This window comes from Mastomys coucha, unplaced genomic scaffold, assembly GCF_008632895.1.
Source record: "Mastomys coucha isolate ucsf_1 unplaced genomic scaffold, UCSF_Mcou_1 pScaffold17, whole genome shotgun sequence".
Classification (NCBI taxonomy): domain Eukaryota; kingdom Metazoa; phylum Chordata; class Mammalia; order Rodentia; family Muridae; genus Mastomys; species Mastomys coucha.
Window position 1 is genome coordinate 30,979,193 of NW_022196899.1, and position 21,488 is coordinate 31,000,680.

The following is a 21,488-nucleotide window of genomic DNA, read 5'->3' on the forward strand; positions in this document are numbered from 1 at the left end:
TTTCTGGTCCAGTCTATTTGGAGTTCTGTAGGCTTCTTGTATGTTCATGGGCATCTCTTTCCTTAGGTCAGGGAAGTTTTCTTCTATAATTTTGTTAAAGATATTTACTGGTCCATTACATTGCGAGTCTTCACTCTCTTCTATACCTATTATACTTAGGTTTGGTCTTCTCATTGCATCCTGGATTTCCTGGATGTTTTGGGTTAGGAGCTTTTTGCTTTTTGCATTTTCTTTGACTGTTGTGTCAATGTTTTCTATGGTGTCTTCTGTCCCTGAGATTCTCTCTTCTATCGCTTGTATTCTGTTGGTGATGCTTGAATCTACGACTCCTGATTTCTTTCCTAGGTTTTGTATCTCCAGGGTTGTCTCCCTTTCTGATTTCTTTATTGTTTCTATTTCCATTTTTAGATTCTGGATGGTTTTGCTCATTTCCTTCACCTATTTGATTGTGTTTTCCTGTAGTTCTTTAAGGGATTTTTGTGTTTCCTCTTTAAGAGCTTCTAGCTCTTTACCGGTGTTCTCCTGTATTTCTTTGAGGGTGCTATTTATGTCTTTCTTAAGGTCTTGTATCATCATCACGATAAGTGATTTTATATCTGAATCTTGTGTTTCTGGTGTGATGGTATGTCCAGGATTTGCTATGGTGGGAGAATTGGGTTCTGATAATGCCAAGTAATCTTGGTTTGTGTTGCTTATTTTCTTACGCTTGCCTCCTGCCATCTGGTTATCTCTAGTGCTACCTGCCCTTGCTAAATCTGACTGGAGCCAGTCCTTCCTGTGATCCTGGTTGTATTAGAACTCCTCAGAGTCAGGCTGTCTCTGTGATCCTGTGATTCTGGGATCCTGTGACCCTGGGCTTGTTAGAGCACCTGGGAGTACATCAGCTTCCTCTGGGTGTTGTGGGACTGGCTGTGGAGCCTGGGCCCAAGGTCTACTCAGGACACCAGCCCAGAGAGGCCAGAAGGAACCCGAGCCACTCTGCTGGCAGACTTCCTGTGTGCCTGGTCCCACAAGTCCCAGTTACTCCCGGTGTTGGGACAGATGTTGGGTCCTCCTCACCTCTGATCTTGAGAGTGTCTGAGTGCCTGGGAGTGGAGCTTCCTCGGTGTTGTGGGACTGGCTGCAGAGCTTGTGCCCAAGGTCTACTCAAGACACCAGCCTACAGATGCCTTTTAAAAGAGAATCTTTTTATTTTTGCCCACTTTTTACCCTGTTGCCATGTGTGTATGTGTGCATATGTATAGGCAGGTTCATCTGTGCAGGTTCACATGTGAGCAAACATGTAGAGTTCACAGAACAACCCAGCTGTCATTCTCCAGGTATCATCTACCTTGTGGGTTTTTTGGTCAAGGCTTCTCACTGACCTGAGGCCTGCTGCTTTAGGGTGGCTGGCTGGCCATCGAGGCCTGGAGATCTGCCAGACAAAGCACTTTGCCTACTGAGCTATCTATTCAGCCTCCCACTTTGATACAAATAATGTCTTTTTTATTCAGACATTCAGCCCAAGGTTTATTCCTGTTGCCTGTGGATGGTCATTTAAGTGGAGTTAGAGCTTTGCCACAATGTTGTGAGCAAGCACCTAAAAGGAGTCACACAATGAGGAGTGTTACTATCCATCTCAGTTTTATGCAGTGCTGTGTGCAATGTTTAATGCAATGCAGTGATGAGACTGAGCCTCGGAGCTCCATGCACACCAGGTACTAAGCGCTCAACCAGCCAACCGACCCCCTCAGCCCCTGTTTTGATCCCTTTTAGTGATGTCAATAAAACCAACAAAGGTTGGTGGCATTCACCTGCAATCTTCAAACTCAGGAGGCTGCAGTAGGAGAATCTTGAGTTGAAGGCCAGCCTAGGGTACAAAGTGAGATCCTGTCTTAATAAAACAAAAATAATAGCATCACTCAGTACTTTTACAATAATTCTGAGATTATGAGTTCCCATGATAAATAAAAAATAATGGCATGTTGTTGGTGCATTATTTTGTTCTCTTTAGAGCAAAAAACCTCTTATATGAAATGAATGGATAGACGGTCATGGTTCCCCTTATGCTCTCAGGAAAGAATAGAAGAGATAGCTCACATGCTGGGGCATGGGGACATAGCAGCCCAGATCTTAGCATCCTGGGGGGGGAAGAAGTTCTCTCTTCAGATAATTAAAACAAAAGTAACAGAAGGTTTCATGTCGGAGGCTCATAAAGAAAATGTGGGATGCTAATACTGGAGGATGGACAAGGCCAGCAGAATACGTGGCTTGGGATTTATCTGTTGTTCCCTACTCTTCAAAAGGAATAAAGCTGGGAATGTGGCCTTATTGCAGGGTTCTTGCCTGGCACACCTGAGGCCTTTGGTTCAATTCTCCAAAAGAGCAAAAACAACATGCACAGTGCTAAATGATGCTGAAGCAGCTGAGACCCCGAAACAAAGTTGAAGAAATCGACATCATACAGAAAACCAAGAGGAGTCTTTGAACAGCCAGGCCTCTGAGAGGCATCTGCAGAAGAGGACTTGCCTACTGTATTCAGTTCAGTTATGGTATCCTTGAGTCTTTATTCTCTGGTAGCCCTGGCAACTCCTTAGATTCCTGCTTCATAGGAAACTGTATTTAAACGCAGTCATGGGGCCAGCACAGAGGAAGGAGGCTTCTCACAGGGGCACTGCCCTGAAAGATATGATTTGAAAATGAGGTAAGGCAAAGCCATCAACAGTTGCTGCCAGCCCCAGACCCAGAGATGTATTCCCAGATGTGTGGACAGATGTGTGGACAGATCCGAGGCTCTTCTCCTGTCATGTGGACAAATCCAAGGCTCTTCTCCTGCCATGTGGACAGATCCAAGGTTCTTCTCTTCTCCTGCTGTGTGGACAGATCCATGGCTCCTTTCCTGCCTTGCTCCATTCCACCTGTGTGACGATTCTATGGTCTTAGAGGGGCTTGCGACCTTAAGACCATCTCAAGGTGAGGAAGTCTGCTGTACCCTTCTGGCATTGAATAAATGAAAGAAGGGTGGCATTTCCCTGCTTTAAGGACTCCAGAAAAGGAGCTGAAGCCAGGCATTCTGCCTGTGTAAGGACCAAGGAGCTCTGCTTCCTCAAAGCTCACACACAGCATGGCAGCAGTAACTTTTACCCCCATGTCTCTCTCTCCACACTGATTTACTTAGGGTGATGTGTGAGAGTGTGTGTATATGCATGTGTATGTGGGAACATGTCTATGTGTGCAGAATGACTTGTATGTATGTGTAGAAGGTCATGTGTTTATGTGGAATTGTGTATGCACGAGCATGTACACGTGTGCATCCACATGGAGGTCAGAGGGCACACCCAAGTGTCATCCCTCAGCTTGTCATGAATCTTGATTTTTTGATACCAGGTGTCATGCTTGAGACCTAGACACAACAATTCGGCTTCAGCTATGTGGGCTGGCCAGGGACCTCCTGGGATCCACGCATGTTTACCTCCTTGGCACTGAGATTACAAACTTAAACCTCTTTTTTTTCCTTTTAAACAAACGTGAGTTCTAGGAATCAAACTTGGGTTTTCTGCTCAGACAGAAGGAGCTTTATTAACTAAGCCATTACCCACACCCTTTTCTGGCTCTGAAGCTGCCTTCAGAGCTGATAATATCTCAGAGAATATAGATCAACTGTTTTGCAGGTGTGGGGTACCAAGGTGTGTATTCCTTTGGAACCTGGGCACTTGACGTGTTTGCATTCTCCCTAGAGGTGGCAGCAGAGTCTCAGGGTGGAGGGCCACCATGCAGAGCTCCCGTGAGAAAATCAGCAACGATGTCACAGGCAACCGCTGCCATCCATCCATGAGACACACCGTGAATATAACACTGTGGTCACAGCTCCAGCTTCTATCCATCCTCAATGGTTAGGCTTTAACCTAACCAGCTGTTATCCATCATCAATAACTCTAGAACAAAGTCTTGGTGTGAAACTTCTACTTCAAGCTAGACGGCTCTTTAGTTCCTTTACCATTAGGGGAGCAGCATGCTAGACAGTCTGTGGACACCGTCCCTTCCTCCTTGTGATGTTCTTTCCATCCTTGCTACCCTTTGCCCTTCTCCTCTCAGCACCGTCAGCCCAGCCATCCTCTCTCTTCTCAGGACGGATTTATCGATCAGCAGATGTCAACACATTGGCTCCATTCATGTCATTTCCTCCAGGCTTCCACCAATGATTGGCCTTAAGTGAGTCAAATCGGAAGGAAAGAGCATGTGTGACGGGAAGCCTGGAGGCCACTGACTGCCAAGAGCATGTCTGTGTGGGGTGAATCTGTTTGTAGCCTGGGAGTTGTCTGTGGCTAGCAAGTGGGTTGGAAGGAGGAGGGAGTACTTCTGGGCTGAAGGACTTGAGATGCACATTAGCAGCACCAGATTCTATTACTGAGCACTCTCTATAGGGTGCAAATATATGTCTAGAAATTGGGGTCCTTTGGGTTAAGTAAGCTTAAAGAGAATCAAATTATAACTATGAAGGCAATAATCTAGATAAAATATAATAGATGTATAATTGTGCTAAGTTTCGTAGGCTTGGACATATCTGAACATTACTGAAAAACCATCTCATGATGGTTTTTAATTATGAAATTAATCTTTTCTCTACCTTTATGTTTTGAAAAATAAACTTAGAAGAAAAAAGGTCACACTGGGTGGTGGCACACGCCTTTAATCCCAACACTTGGGAGGCAGAGGCAGGTTGATTTCTGAGTTCGAGGCCAGCCTGGTCTACAGAGTGAGTTCCAGGACAACCAAGGCTACACAGAGAAACCCTGTCTCAAAAGAAGAAGAAGAAGGAGAAGGAGAAGGAGAAGGAGAAGGAGAAGAAGAAGGAGAAGGAGAAGAAGAAGAAGGAGAAGGAGGAGAAGGAGAAGGAGAAGGAGAAGGAGAAGGAGAAGGAGAAGGAGAAGGAGAAGGAGAAGGAGAAGGAGAAGGAGAAGAAGAAGAAGAAGAAGAAGAAGAAGAAGAAGAAGAAGAAGAAGAAGAAGAAGAAGAAGAAGAAGAAGAAGAAGAAGAAGAAGAAAGATCACTGTGACATTAGCAATGGGCGTTCATGTCAGTGGCCCACAGGTCTGTCACATCAGTTCTGTGAGCCGCATTCCCTCGTCCTCTGTGGGCTTCAAGGCCATCTTAGAAGTTAGAAATTCTTTGGAACTGGAGTGCTTTCACCACACCTCAAGTTCAGCCGTGCATGTGTGCGTGCGTGTGTGCGTGCATGGCTGTCAGGAGACACCCAGACCCTTTCGCCTCCAATGCAGCCAACAAACCTTGGGTACCATGCAGTCAGGGCAGCCTGGAGCTCCACCTGCTGTGACCATGCCCTGGCTAGTCAGCTTTGTTTGTCCTTCCCTTCCCTTAGGAAATCACTGACCCCTAGTATCGCAGTAGTCAACTTATCTCTACTCAGACCGACCCTATGGCGGTGGCTGCAGCAGTGACCGCAGTGGCAGTGCATGTTCCTTGATACCTGATCCAATGTTCTGGGTTCTTGAATGAAAGACACACACAACTTTATATTTTAATAAGCCTTAAACAGCTCAATGACTGGGCTACTTCCTAACCTCCATGTATGTGGCTGATGTACTTTCCGATAATTCTAACTTATCACTTACTAAAAATCTGTATTTCATCTTGCTGGCCCAGACCCAGACCTGCAGCCCTCTTAGGCCACAGTCCCTGGCTCTTACACGTTGGCTGTCTCTCTGTTCTGCACTTCTCAGGCATGGCAGCTTCTCCTTTCCCTGGATGATGGCTACCTCCTTCCTCCTCCCTCAGACCCTTGCCTGGGAATCCTAAAAGCCCTGCTTCTGTCCCCCTGCCCAGCCACTGGCTGCCAGCAACTTTATTTACCAATCAAAGCCAACTGGGGGCAGAGACCCTCAGTGGCTTACATGCAGACGCATGGATTCCCAATGTAATTTTGGGGACCCATAATACAAGCATTAGACCAAATCCACAACACCCTAGTTCTTCAGAGAAACCAGACACACAGACACATAAACACAGACTCACACAGACACTCAGGTGTACACACACACACACACACACACACACACACACACACTTTCTCTTCCTCTCTCAGATTATGAAAGTTTTATTACTGAAAATAGTCATTTTTGTTGGTATATCCAGGAAACATTGAGTGACTTGAAAACATTAAATTGCTTTATCTGCCACTAAGAGAACTCTCTCTGCACATTATAAATACTTTTTTTCTTTTTGTAATCCCAATACTTGGGAGATTGAATCAGGAGGATTGCTATGAGTTTGAAACCAGCATGGGCTATCCTGGGTTACAGAGTAAGACCCAGTCTTCAGAAAGAAAAACAAAAATTTAGAAGTACAAATGCCTTAGATGGCATTCCTCTGGAGTGTTGGGGAGAGAATAGCAATGTGCCTGGAGTCCATTAGAAAGTAAAATGGGGAGGAGAGACAGGAGGGAGACCAAGTAGCCCTAAGGGGCATGGGAACTGTTGGGATCTTTGAGTTGAGGGAGTGACATGTTGTAATGTTTTTATAAGCACACACACCACACTGCATGTGTGGAGGGCCAGGGGACAACTTGCAGGAGTCAGTTTTCTCTTTCTACCCTGTGTGGGTCCTAGGGGTCCAATTCAGGTCAGCAGGCTTGGCTTTTATCCACAGCAGAGGCATCTCACAGGCCCTGGAAGCTGAGTTTTCAGGGTTTTCAAATTGCTTTATTACAAATAGATTTTAGTGAGGGACAAGGACAGGAGCAGAGAAATTGCTCAGAAAGGCTCTGCAGCCATCCAAGTGAGAGGTCCTGGTGGCCTCACCTTGGTAGCCCATGGGGGTGAAGCCAGAGGAGGGAAATGACTCCAGTAGCTATGGAGGGTGTTTAAAATGTTCCCCAAGGTGAGCAGCCAGAGCCAATGTTTGAGTCTGAAGTAGAACATCAGATAGGTGGGCACTTCACAGACAGGCTTTCAAGCAGGTAAAGAGAGACACCATGTGTTGCTTGGCCTGTGGCTCCAGGCTTCAGGGACTCAGTGGCCAGGGCTGCAGAGCAGGTGAGCACTGAGGGGTCTGGAAGTGCAGAGGCCTGGCTTTGGGTATAGAGACAGTAGGAATGTGATGGTTCTGGAGCTAGGCGATTAGTAGTAGGTGCCGGCTCTCCATGTGTGAGAGTCTGAGCGGTGGCCATGAGAGTGACAGTGGGTAGAGTACATAGGTACTCACCGAGACACTCAAGGTTCTGGGAACTTCCCAGTGAGAATCCTCCCCAATGAAGTCACCTGAGAGGGGAGCAGAAATTGGCAAGGGATGCAGCAGCTAAGACCTTGATGAGCACAGCCTCGTATCCCACAGATGCAGAGGAGAAACATTGAGAATAAGAGAGAGACAGCCAGATGGGAGTGACACAAACCCAGGACTGCAATCTACATGGAGCACATGTGTGAGACAAGCAAGTTTCAACCACTTCAAGCCTGCCAGGCATTCAGAGTCTGCAAAGAAAGTGGGGTCTCTGAGCAAGAATAGGGGGTACTTCTGTCTTAGTTGCAGTCAATAAGAAGAGAGCATCATCTGTACCATAGCCACATAAAAACTGTGCATGCACCTTTTCTGCCAGGATGGTTGCATTAAGGACGGTGAGAGACTCACAGCAGACAGTTGTGCTGGCTGAGCAGTATTTAATATAATCAGGTCTTAAATAAGAAGCCATGAACACAAACATTCAAAACCAAATACATAATAAATAATCATTAAGTTATAAAGTACATCATACATATTAAAACTAAGTTTTCAGATGTGACTGTAAATAAAACAGAGCAAAATAACGTAGATCAATAATGCTATGAATTTATTCACATGTACAAAGAAGACACGTTCAGCTACAGTATTAACGGCCATAAGTGATTTTCTCTGGACTCTCATGACCTATAGCAATCTCTCTCTCTCTCTCTCTCTCTCTCTCTCTCTCTCTCTCTCTCTCTCTCTCTCTCTCTCTCTCTCTCTCTCTCTCTCTCTCTTCCTTCCTCCTTTTTTTCCTTTTTGAGCAACTAAATAGCACACTCAGGATGAAATTTAACTCAAAAGTGTGATCAGGTGTTCCTGTAAGAGTACTCAAAACATTAAAACTCAGACATACAAAGCTCAAAAAACCAGAATACGGAATAGACTTAGGAAAGCCCCACATTCCTGTTCTACAGATAAGAAAATGAAAACCAAAGTATCTTACACAAGTGTCGACCTCCATGGTCACCAAGTGTAACAGGTCCAATGTGTTCCCACCCACAGTAAACGATAATGTCAAAGGATTGGCTGAGTCTTGAGCACAGAGAGGTTCAAGGCTGCTGTGCAATTTCATCTAGTTTAGTTTATTCTAAAGCATAGCTTTCCCATGGCTAGTGGAAAAGCGTTTATTGGCATTTCCAAACTATACACGCTCTTAGCCTGTGCTGCATTGAATTATTTGTACTTCTAGAGTAGAAATGGTCAGTGATTTGAAAGGCTAGAACAGATTTTCTAACAATAAACGCACCAAAATAAATACATTGTCTTAAATATAAAAAATCACAGTGTCAAGAAGTCAACAGTTATACAGCCAGAAACAACAACAGAATAAAACATGGAGATCCCTTCTCTCTCCATCCCTGCTTTCTGAAGGACTGCATCTCTCCTTCAGCTTTCGAGCAGCACGCTCAGCAAGCCCTGCTAGCACCAGTGGACACGTATGTGGGCTAGATGTGTATAATGTTATCAAGAGCCACACATTTACAGTTACTTAATTTCTTTGCAATACATATTTTAAACATTTAAGAGAATGTGTTGATTCTGATTGCGACACTTTTCTGGGAATTCATTAACAGTAGTCAGCTCTATCTTAGAGCGGTACACCGTGTCTGTGTTTTAAAGGCACTTTGAAATACAAACACTTTTCCCTTAGAGCAAAGCCTTCCCCCAGGCCATGCTTGGAATCTCAGATCCATTTTAACAATAAGAAATTCTCAAAGAGATTCTCCTATTCCAGGGAAAATAGCTTTCTAGACTTCTTAACTTGACATTGAAACATATTATAGGAATTTATATCAAATGGAATTTATAGCAAATTTGCTGAGTTTAGCCTCTGTGGTTAAAAGTTTGGAATGCTAGGTACAAGTCTGTTTAAAACTGGGACAGAAGCTCTGGTCTCTTGACTTATCTCCTGGTTTTGGTTTTAAATAGAAGGTTGAATTTAACGATATGTCTTAAGTGCTGAACTTGTTTGGAATGTTTTTTCTTAGAAGTCTCATTTTACACAGAGGAAAGGAAGGAAAGGAGAGGAGAGTGAGGCTGGAGTTAGCAGATTCATCACACACACCCATAACCACTTGAGGTGAGAGCTACAAACTTGAAAACTCTATTTGGCTCCAGAAGACTGGTGATGTTTGTCCTTCCACAGGTTTTGGCTACCATCTTCCCAAGATTAAACTATTAGCTTATAAAGGGACTTGACATTGGGAGAAAGGCAAGTTAAGCCTGCTTCTTAATACACCCTTACCACTTTAGAAAAACAGTGAAGGCCAGGGGTGAACCTCATAAGTCGGTTAAATTCTACTGTCCTTAAAGGTTTTTGATAGACCTAATTGAGAAGAAAAACTGTTAGTACCCATCTGGAAAACCTCTCTTGTAGAGTATAAATAGGTTAGTTATCGATGTGCTAGATGCTAGTGGCAACAAGTAAACCTTTCAGACATGCTTTCAAGTACAAAGTTTTTCTTAAAAATAAAGACTTCAATTTTCAATTTCATCTTATGCTTATGTATTTTCAGCTTACATCATTCAGTTAGGATCATAATAGGTCTTATTCTTGCAGACCAACAAATTCTCTAGCTGTATTTTCAGTTAGAATCTTTCATTTTCCCCTTCCAATCAAAGAATGTCACAGTTGGGCAATAAGATGAAGCCAGGACTAGAGAGTCCCGGAAATCCCTGAAACGGAAGCTGGGCTCTCGTTGAGAAGAGAGTTCCCATGTTGACAGCATGGAGTCTGTGCAGGGAACCGCAATGCCTGCGCAGTAAATGGGCAAAAGGATCTTAACCTGCAGCTTTTCTGAGTTGTTCCTATCATAATAAATCGTACTTCTCCACTCGCAATCCCAGGAAGCAAGATGGACTCCTGCGTTCGTGAGCATCTATAGTGTCTGGTGTCTCCTTGGGTCCTCGGGAACCTTCCGGTCCTCGGGAACCTTCCGGTCCTCGGGAATCTTTTCGTCCTGTGTGTTCTAGGAAAGATGCTGATGAATCATCTGTGGAAACGACAGCCTGTGAGTCACTGGGCACATGAAGCGACCCGGATACAACATGGAAGAAAAAGAAATGCATTTAAGATGCATACCTTTTGAAGGAGCCATTTTAGTCTTTCTAGGAATTCTTTGGGTGTTTTTTTCTCATACAAATCACAGGAAGGGCATTTCTGGAAATCAAAATAAATAAAGAAAGAAATTTTAAAACTTTTAAAATTATTTTTAAAAATTTCATACTTCATAAAATACTTATGAAAAAATGCATTTCTTCTCTTACATTCAGTAACAAATATTAGGAAAATTCTGTAAAATTGTTCTGGAAACCATGCTCAGAGACAATTGTGCATATTTTGGTGTTTAAACTATTATATCGGGGGTTTTGCCCCCTTTCATTTTCTTCCTCTTCCTTACCCGCCCCCTTTCTTACCTCCTCCTCCTCCTTTGCATTCTTGTTACCCTGGTTGTTACATGCTGTTTGTTGTTAGTGTTTAACCAATTACAAGGGTTTCCTGAGCCTTAGGTGAGCTTTCAGCACAGGATTTGTGGCTGCCTTGTTTTCCAGCACTTACTGGTTTTGGATGCAGAAGTGGTTTCTAGCTGTCCTGTCTTACTGGTTTTGGATGCAGAAGTGGTTTCTAGCTGTCCCCTTTTATGTACCATTCTACAGAGATCACCTCCTGGGCAGATAATTTTTCATATATATCAAATTCCTAGAACTTATCAAGTCCATTAAAGGGATAAATACCTCAAGGGCTATATATTGCAAATCATGTTCTCTCTTTGCGCTTTGATGAGTCTTACCACTATTGGGCACCGTTTCCTCAATTTACAAGAGAGGATTTCCTCTTTTAGCTTCCATTAATTTGTTTACTAGGGATACTGAGCAAATTTCCACATGACTGTGGCTGACTTTCTTCTCTTCTCGTCAGTCTCCCTTCCACTTTCTCCTTCAGTTTTATGCTCATTCCTGTTTTGATACTAAAACAACAGGCTGCTTCTTAATGCTCAGTCACCTGATGTCACGGTGAGAACATCTGGGGGCAGCATATCTATGTTCTTCCTCATCCTGACACAGCTGTTTGTGAAACCTGGAGAGAGTGGGCCTCCTTACAGCACACAGCACTGTCTCCTAAGTCTCTTACCCTGACTTTCACAGCTGTGCTCAGTTTGTCACCACCCCCCCATTTCTCTTCCCTTCCTTCCTTCCTTCCTTCCTTCCTTCCTTCTTTCCTTCCTTCCTTGCTTTCCTTCTCTGCCTCCTCTCCTCTGTCCCTCCCTTTCTCCCTTCTTCAGAGCTTCCTGAACAAGGTGTCATGCAGATAACCCAGCTGTTCTGGAAATCTCAGTCCTCCTGCCTCAGCTTCCTGGTGCTGACCTCACAGGCACACACTACCTTCCCCAGCAGTTTCTTTCATTGTGAAGAAAGTTTCAGAGGGACATTTTTACATAGTAACCTGGCTAAGCAATCAGAAGAAACAAGACTCCTTTTCGTGATTTAATTCCGACTTCATGTTAGTCTGTGTGACATTTCTTGAAGGACAGATAACCAATAAATACGGCAGAGAAACTTCTTTTCTGTTCTCTGCAGGTTCTGACTAATGTTTGAATTAGCTGATTCTTGAGTCCCTGAATTGCACATAAGTTGGCCAAAGAAGATATACAAGGAAATTCAGGGTCCCAAATAAACAGAAAGCTGCACTTTCCCCACAAAAAGATGCTCCTGTAAAGTCAATATTGACTCTGCTTTTGCCTGGGACAGTAATACTTTAGTCTTGGTGTTGTAAGCTCTTTTTTCTTGTCAGAAAGCTAATATCTAGTCCACGATAATGATGACTCAAGCTATGGCCAGCACATGGACGAAAGAGGACTATCTCGTAACTTCTAACATATTTTCTCCCTAACGGCTTCTTCACCCCAGAAGTTTCTGTTCGCATCCTGCAGAGGGAGTGGTGGCCAGTTCTAGCTAGGCTTCTAGTCCGACAGTGAGGACTTAACGGAGGTGACACCACTTCTGAAAGTGTACCTTGTACAGTGTGGAGTGACTCCGCAAGAAGGGTGGGAGGAGCTCTAGCTGCGTGAATGTGTGAAGCATAATACGTTACAGCTAACAGGTAAGACTAAGATAGATTAAAATGCTCGTGCTAGTGATAACTGGGAACAAGAAAGATGGCAATCTTACAGCCATGTGCTTCTGTTTCTTTCCTGCCCTCCTGGCAGGCAGCCTCCTCCTCAGCTGGGCCACTAAGTCGATGATGAATGTCTTATTGTTTCCAGTGTTTGATGGCTTGAGTTTGGCCTTCTGAAAACAGGCAAAAGCTGCATGCTCACAGTGCTCCTGAAAGAGAGACAATTAGCATATGTTAATGGCCCCCACAGATAATTAGCATATGTTAATGAACATTGTTCCAAAGGTTAAAAATGACCTTCTGGCCCTCAGTTTCTGCTTGTACATTTGTCTTGGACTTTTGTTTTAGAGGCTCCATTAGGTCTGGTCATATCTCCATTTAAACTGCAAAAAGCAGAGTTTTTCCCACTTGGACAGTTTCCCTATTTGGGAGAAAAAGGAGCCATTTCCTACCACACAGAGATAAGCAGGGGCCTCACTCTTCACAATTTTCTATGCTGGTGCTATGATGATGTCACTTGAGGTTGAAGTGATGGACATAAGCTTTGTGGAATTGGATGTGTGTGTGTGTGTACTCGAGCGCGCGTGTGCATGCGTGCGCTATTCTCCCTGGAAGTTGCTACATCTTCATGTCACCAAAGCGCATTTAAGCCACTAACTTCCACCCAGAAGCCTCCCTCCTTCCCAGCGATCTTGCCGGAATCTTCTCAGGGACAATCAGCTGAAAGAGCAGCTAGCCTGCTTTGCATTTTCCAACCTATGCACTCGGCCACCGTGAATGTTGACTAATAACAGGAGCCCATCAGCCTTGCTTTGCATAGGTAGCAGCAAGCCCAGCGAAGCTTATCTCGTTCCTTCTATCAGGTACTTTGCCTGTCACTAGGGCAAAGGGCCGGCCTTCCCATGTTTGCCAAAATGCTTATTTAATAGAAACTATTTATAAACGTTAATTATAGCACTTTTTTTTCCTTGAAAACCACATGTTCATGTTTGTTGAAGTTTTTGTCTTTTCTCTTCTTTTTGACCACAACCGGCTTAACTTACTGGAAAAAAATAATATTCATATTTAAAGGGGTAAATTTTCCAGCTGAAACTGAAAACGCTAACTGCTTCATCTGTGATGATCTGAGAAACCAGCATTTCTCACAGAGGGTTATTTTGCTGAGTTAACATTTTCATTTGTACACTGAAAGAAAACTAGGTTCCAAAGTAGCTTGGGGAGGGGTCGTAAGAACAAACTCCCTGAGACTATCCTGCCAGGAATAGTCAGGCTCACGTCAAAGCCTCACACCCAGACTAGAGGAGAGATAGCAGGATGTGTATTGCCACTGTCCCCACCCTTCCCTGTCTACGACTTATAGACACTGCTTTGGTTTTGTCCTACAGGAAGCAGCCTGTCTCTAGAAATGTGTGATCTGGGACTGGAATCTTCAGGCTGGATGTCAGGGCAGGGCAGAGGCTGAAAAGCAGTGGAGACACGGGGCCTGCTGAGTGCCTGAGATATGGAGAGTCGGAGTGGAGATGGAGGGAACCTGGAGCCACGGAGCTCCAGGAGGCTCAGAGATAGAAGATAATCATGCCCTTGCTTCCTGGCTACTCTCTCAGCTGGGTCTCAGTGGAGAATGTGAGGAATTTTCTAGACTTCCTTGGCTCCTGCAGACTAGAAGGCACAGTAAGGAAGCCACAGAAAGGAGGTGAAAAGCCACTCCTCTCCTTAGCAGAGAAGAGAGTTTCATAAAAGGCACACCTGGCTTGCTTGTTCTACAACCAAATATTGGAAAAGATAAGACTGATTTCTTACAGCCTGTTTCTGACAAGAAATAAAATGTGTTAGGTGATTCGCCTCCATCATTCTCACGGACCAGGGTTTCCTAGTGATATATTGGGCTGGATAGCTTTGCTGTCAGATCCATTCCACACATTCACTGGCATCCCTGGCCTCAGCCCATACCTAGCCCATCCCCAGCTGTGCCAACCAAAGTTTCCCCACAAAATGTCAATGTTCACCTGGAGAAGGACAGCAAACCCTTCGATAAATGAGAAAGGAAGACACAAGGGAGGGGTGGCGACAGATCTCAGTAGCTTTGTAGAGTTTGTTGCAGACCCTGCTTTGGGTGTTAGCTCTGGAAACTTGATTCATAGCTTCTATAGCCCTTCCTGCCTTCCTCTGTCTTTACGTTGCCTGCCAGCGTAGCTTGAGGTTGTTAGAGCAGTTCTCATTGCTTCACAGGCAGTTCTGCTTGGTCAAATCATCAGAAAGATACAGGTTTGCTGAGACAAATCTCATGGAGATGTAAGATTTTCATACATCTTCTGTTAGAAGATAGATTACTAGAGACTGGGAAGGGTGAGGAGAGAGAGGAGAGAGGGTGTGTGGACAAGACTCTGCATGTATACAATCACAGGGAATCTCATCAACTTGTATAGGCAATGAGTATCAGCAATGTAAAGGTGATAAAAATTAAAGTGGCTACTGGGAAAGTGAGACTTTCAAAGGTATCTTTCACTAAGAGTGTATCTAAAAAGTACTCATTGGGTCAACTCACATGAAAATGAGGGATTTTCCTGTGTTCTACTTTGTAAGGTGTAGGCTGCAGGCAGGCAATAGTCAAACTCAGTGTGTGAGATGCTGACAATTAGACACGTTGAGAAATGTTCTCCCTTATTAGAAATGTCCTTTCAGTGAGTTTGAATGTGCTACTTTCAGTTTAGAGGCCGCTCATTAGAAAAGACTTAAACACAAGAGTGGTCATGCTCAGAGCTAGAGAGTGAACTGTGGAGCAGAGGAGGCGTGACTCACTCACTTTCTAAACTTTTACACTGTCATTTACCATAATTCTCTTCTTTGAGTGTCTCTGTGTGGTGCCCTCATTACTGGCAATACTCTTCTAGTTTTCCTGATTTATGCAATTAAAGGTCTAGCAGTGTTTCCCAGTTTCATTTACAATGCTAAGGTACCAAGCTGAAGACCAGAATCAAGACGGTCTCAGGACAAAGACAGCAGAAACCCCTCCACATTGTATGTCAAGCCTCTCCTCCATGGGATATGAGTGGCACAAGGGTTGGAATGAGCTGTAGAGACCAATCCTTTGGAAGGACGTCATCAAAGGCTAACGGCAAGGAGACTCACAGAGGCCCAGGTACATGGGAATTACACTCAGACTTGTGATTTCTGAGCTCCGCTCTCTGCCTTCCTGGCAATCTCATCCTTTCTTTCTTTTCAAAGATTTGTTATTAAAATGCAAATGCTGCCTCTTATTTTAAATAGGATTACAAAGAAAGTTACAGAGCTGTCATATCCCAAGGCTCTGAAAACAGAGTTATCTGTTCCTTGTTCAGAAGCTGATCCCAGCACTGCTTTTTATCATTGTTGGCTTGTCTTAGGAACTCTAGAGGGCAAACATGCATCTTACAAGGATATGCCATATGTCATTATAAGGATTGATAATATATAATTATAAATATATATAATTTATAATAGTTATAATATCATTGTTTGGTTCACTAATAAATCTATGTATACATGGCCAAAATGGAAATGAATATTTCACCAATTAGTAATCCCCAAAGTCATTGAAAATAAGCATAAATAATCATTCTGCTGACTTGTTAGACTTTAAACTTACATAAAATACATTTTCAGAAATAAATTCAACCGATCTTACCTTTACATCTTGTGGAGCTAATAGAAGTTCAGGATCCTAAGAAAATTAGCCAAAGAGAATTAGTTCTGAGTTGGTGATGCAAGTCAAAAGGCACTTTTTGCATTAATTTAAAAAATATTATTTAAATTGCATTGTGACAAACATGAGCTTACCAAGTCATTCTCATAGACTGTCAGCTGTTCAACAATGTCTATAAGATGACGAAGTCTAATCAGGAGGCGATCTGGCCCTTGGGGGCTTGACTTATGGGCCACTGTCCCCAAGAAGATGACTACCAGACAGACAAGGGTCCTCTCCATGCCACCAGAACCGAGTCTCCAGCAGCCGATGAGCAGGCCTTGGTCTGCTTCTCACTTCAACCTGAATGTGCACAGGTTGTCTCTACAGCTACCTATTTATTCATCCCTCAAGAAGAGGCAAAGCCCTCCTCCCATTGCAGCCTGGAAATCTTTGTACAGTGGATGAGTGTGAGTAACGCGTTTTTCTTTTCCATTGGCTAGGTATACGTGTGCGTGTGGGGGCAGGGATGGATAGAGTCCACGAAATGTGCCCCATCTGCGTCTTAGACAGGAAAAAGAAGCACATGGGTGAATTCCAGTTTTCAGCACTCACCAAGGTGTGTGTGTGTATGTGTGTGTGTGTGTGTGTGTGGCACAAGAGGCACCATCAGATTTCAGAGAAGTAAACACAAACACTTTGATCTTTTGCTCTGTGTCCCTTGCACCTTACCTGGTTTGTCCGACAGTCATAGAGGCACTTCTGCAATGAGTAAGTCAGAGCATGTCCTTTATTGGAGCTTTTCAGGGGGCGATGACTATGCTTTTTGGCTGAACCGTCCTGCACTCCACTGCAAAGCTGGAAGAGGTTAACTTTTAGGACGAATGACATGACGAGCTGGTTTCCTAACTTAGCAAGAGATCCTTAGATTCTTATGTGTTTGCAGGGGTGTTAAAATAGGATTTGCTTCCAGTTATCACTAATGTGTCTTTAAGTAGCACTAATGGTGGACACTGACACTTTATGTAGCAATATGGTTTGTAAATACAATAAACTGTTTTGATGAACTATGTAGACAGTGTGCTGTCTGTGAAGACCTTGCTCTGTCTTCATTAAAATAAGGATGCACAAATTCTGTACTAATTGTTGCTTGTATTTAATGCACCAATTAAACAAATGAAAAGGGTAAATGGTCCTTTCTGCCCATGTTTTAAAAAGTGTCTTCAAACATGAGGAGCAAACGTATCTGTAAGGTCTCTTTTCCTCCCGGGGCTGTGCTGGCTATTTCTGTTGGCCTTTGTCTCCACTGGGTCTGAGCAGTATGCTTCCAACTGCATTGTGACCAGGTGGTGAAAGTCTCAGAGAGCAGAAGTGGTTTTAGCACCTGCCTCTCCGCTTGCTGCATTTGTTGACCTTATGGTCCTTCACCCACTGGAGAAATTTGAGTATTATACTCTTGCTCAAAGGATGTTTAGGCCATAGTCAGGTATGTCTTACAAGTAAGCCTCTTGACTATAGATTTTTATTTACCTGCTTGTCCACCTGTTTTGTCACATACTTACAACCTTACCTTCCTGTAGTCCAGAATGTTACACAGCCAACATAAAGTTTGTACCTGATTTACTCCGAAGGTTTGATTGTGAACTCCAATAATATCTATTTAAGCTCTGATCTTAGGCAGGAGATGAGCATTTTTAGTCTGATGAAAAGGTATTTCCAATAATCATTCAGATAATCGTATCAGAATAGTAAGAGAAGTTGCTGTGTGAACTTATTAACCGATAAGAGCTAAAGCTCACCATTTGGTGCACCCCATGGCTTTGCCCCCATGGTCTTTTCTACATGTCTTCCTGATATACCTAAATGGATTTCCATCTCTTGAATTCACTACATAGCAATTAAGAGTTCAAAAGCAGACTTCCTGTGTTTGAATCTAGATTATAACAGTGAATCGCCATCTGACCTAGGTGAAGGGCAGGTGGGAGCTTTACAGGCTTACGAGCCTAAGGAAAGGGGTAAGTACAGCACATGAGGAAGGCCCAAGACACTGATTGATCCTAAATGAGGGTGGGAAGGAGGTTCAGACACATACATAGGAGAGCTAGATCAATGCTAAGCCATACACGTGACATGGCTTTAGTGATGATAAAAACATCTAAAGTCATACTGCCCATAGGAAACCACTGCTCTTGATCCCGTTGCAGATCCCATCATGCCCCAAGACTTGCACTTGCTACAAGCCACCTGTCAAGCTCAAGTCTCAAGTGCCCTACCCAAACATCAGAGCCCAGGAGCTGTTAGGAATGGGAATCCCTGAGGACAGTTCTGCAGAGCCGAGGATCATGAGACCCACAGGAAGGAAGGCGAAGTGTCAAAGTCAAGGTAGATGAGATAACAGAAACATAGCTTGCACAGCACTCAGGCAGAGTCACAGGAGATGCGTATCCTCAGAGGCTGGGAAACCAAGCAATAGGCCAACTCTAGAGCACTCGTTCTCAACCTGTGGGTCACGACCCCCTTGGAGGTTAACCAACTCTTTCATAGGGGTCAGCTAAGACCATCAGAAAACACAGATTTAGCACTATGGTTCATAACAGTAACTAAATTATAGTTACAAAGTAGCAACGAAATAGTGTATGGTGGGAGCATTAAAGCAGGTTGAGAACCACTGCTTTGAGGATCCTATCCCCACCATTGTGAGCTCATTGTGACCCTGACCTTTTGAACTGCAAAATACTTATTTTGAGTTGTTTTGTGTTTGTTTGGTTAGCAATATAATTTTGTTTTATTTTTCCCTCTTATTAAAAATGGATTTTTTTCTAAAATAACATATCCTGATTATGGTTTCTCCTCTCTGTACCCCCCTCCCAGCTCCTCCCCACCTCCCCTTCCATCCCGATTCATCTCCTTTCTGTCTCTCATTAGAAAACATACAGGCATCTAAGGGATAATGATAAAATAAAATATAATAAGATGAAACAAAAACTGTCATATCAAAATAGGACAAAACAAGCAAAGGGAGGGGGAAAAACAAGAAAAGGCACAAGAAGCATATAGACACCGAGGCACAAGCAAGTGTGCACTTGCACACTCAGGAACCCCATAAACACTAAACTTGAAGCCATAATATATATGCAAAAGGCCTATAGTATAAAAAGAGAGAAGAAAATGATTAATAGTGTAAATAATGAATCTGAAATAAAATAATTTTTTTTTAAAAAGGAAAAGCCCAGCCATGACACAATGAGACAAGAGCCTCCAAAGGTACCATTGTACTGCTTTCTGTTGGCTCGTACTGCTGGGCCTCAGGCCATGACACAATGAGACAAGAGCCTCCAAGGGTACCATTGTACTGCTTTCTGTTGGCTTGTACTGCTGGACCTCAGCCATGACACAATGAGACAAGAACCTCCAAAGGTACCATTGTACTGCTTTCTGTTGGCTTGTACTGCTGGACCTCAGGCCACCCTAAAGAGTAGTTTGTTTCCCCAGTGAGACTCCCTTGGAGGAAACTAAATTTTCATTTACAAGTGGCTATCAATTGGAGTTTCCTTCTAGGTTAGGAATGGGGCATGCGTCTACTCCTTTCAGTTCAAGGACCCCCTCGGATGTAGAGCCTTGCAGGCCCTGTGCATACTGCCTCAGTCTCTGTGAGCTCATATGAGTGTGTTAGCCCTGGGTGTTTAGAAGCCTTGTTTTCTTGGTGTCCTCCATCCCTGCTGGCTCTAACATTCTTCTCACCTCCTCTTCTGGAATGTTCTCTGAGCTGAGGGGAGAGATTTGATGGAGACATCGCATTGAGGGCTTATTGTTCCAAGGCCTCTTACGTTCCACATATGGTCCAGCTGTGGGTGTCTTCATTTTCCCTGCCACAGGAGGAAGCTTCTCTGATGATGGCTGAGAAAGGTACTGATCTGTGAGTACAGCAGAATGTCTCTAGGAGTCATTTTATTATTATATGTTTGTTGTTGCTATTGTTTGTTTTCAGAACAGTAGTATTTGGTTTTGCCACAGGTCCCTGGGCTATCTAGTCTCAGGTTCTTGGTCACCTAAGCAGTATTGGGTATGGGTTCCATCTCTTTGAGTAAGCTTTAAGTCCAATCAGATATTGGTATGGGTTGTTTACTCCCACAAGCTTAAGTCACCATTGCTCTAGCATATCTTGCAGACAGGACACCTCTGTAGATCAGAGGGTTTGTGACTGGCTTGGTGTTTATGGCTCTCCTTCCATGGCATCTAGAGTACCTTCCTATACCAAAAACACTAGCAAGTATGGGTGAAGGCTCTTGTAGGCAGGAGCTTGACTTCTCCATGTTCAGTGAGATGCGTAGATATTATCTTTAGCCATGGTGGCTTGATCTCAGTTTGTAGAGAGCCTGTGTCATTTGGGGGTTCCTATGGATCCCTTTTGGCCAACAACTCAAATAGATATAACTGAACCCCAGTGCTGGAAGCTTCATTTGGTGACAAGAGATACTCAGTTGGGGCTTTGTCTACCCCATTATTTGGCAATTTTATTTAGATTGCCTTCATATATGTATATATTTTAGGAAGCTTCTACTGTATTAGGATTCCATCCTGCCCCTCAAATGGCCTTTGATTTCAGCTGTCTCTCCTCATATTTCCTCCCTCATCCCTTTTTCCCCCTTTCACACTTGGTCCTCCCATTCCCATGACCTCCCCACCCATCCATAACTATCTATTCTATTTATCTTTCCTAGGGAAATATTCTCCACTAGGTATCTAACCTCTGTAGTTCTACCAATTATAGCTTGGTTAGCATTGACTTCACAGGTAATATCCACATATAAATGAATACATACCATATTTGTCTTTTGGGGTCTGGGTTACTTCATTCAGGATGATTTTTTTCTAATTCCATCCTTTCACTTGCAAATTTCATGATTTCATTCTTTGCAATGGCCGAGCAATATTTCATTGTGTAAATGTACCACATTTTCTTTTCCTATTCATCTGCTAAGAGTCATTGAGGTTGTTTCCAGTTTCTGGCTATTATAAATAGAGTAATGAATATGGTTGAGCAAGTGTCCTTGTGGTAGGCAGAGCATCCTTTGGGTAGTGCCCAAGAATAATTGGAACTTGAGGTAGAGTGATTTCCATCTTCCTGAGGAATGGTCACATTGTTTTCCATAGTGGCTGCATAAGTTTGCACTTCCACAAGCAATAGATGAGTGTTCCTATTTCTCTACATCCTCATCAGCATGAGCTGTCACTTGTTTTATTGATCTTCCCCATTCTGATGGCAAAGTAAGATGATCTTTCTGATACGCTCTTGGATTCAGTCTGTAAGTATTTTATTGATACTTTTTACATCTATGTCCAGAAGAGAAATTGGTGTATAATTCTCTTTCTTTGTTGAGTCTTTATGTGTAGGTTGGATATCAAGGTAACTGTGGCCTCAGAAAATGAATTGGGCAGTGTTCCTTTTGTTTC

At 43.5% G+C, this 21,488-nt stretch overlaps 1 protein-coding gene across 1 annotated transcript; it reads right to left on the minus strand.

Annotated features, from left to right (window-relative positions):
* Positions 1-8,007: 8,007 nt before the first annotated feature.
* Positions 8,008-16,487, minus strand: Il21 (interleukin 21). The gene is made up of 5 exons (XM_031376266.1): positions 16,190-16,487; positions 16,038-16,073; positions 12,427-12,582; positions 10,340-10,417; positions 8,008-10,250 (listed from the first exon to the last, which is right to left on the minus strand). Exons 1-5 carry the CDS (start codon positions 16,334-16,336, stop codon positions 10,227-10,229), a joined length of 441 nt encoding a protein of 146 aa, XP_031232126.1. The 5' UTR covers positions 16,337-16,487; the 3' UTR covers positions 8,008-10,226.
* Between the last annotated feature and the right edge of the window lie 5,001 nt (positions 16,488-21,488).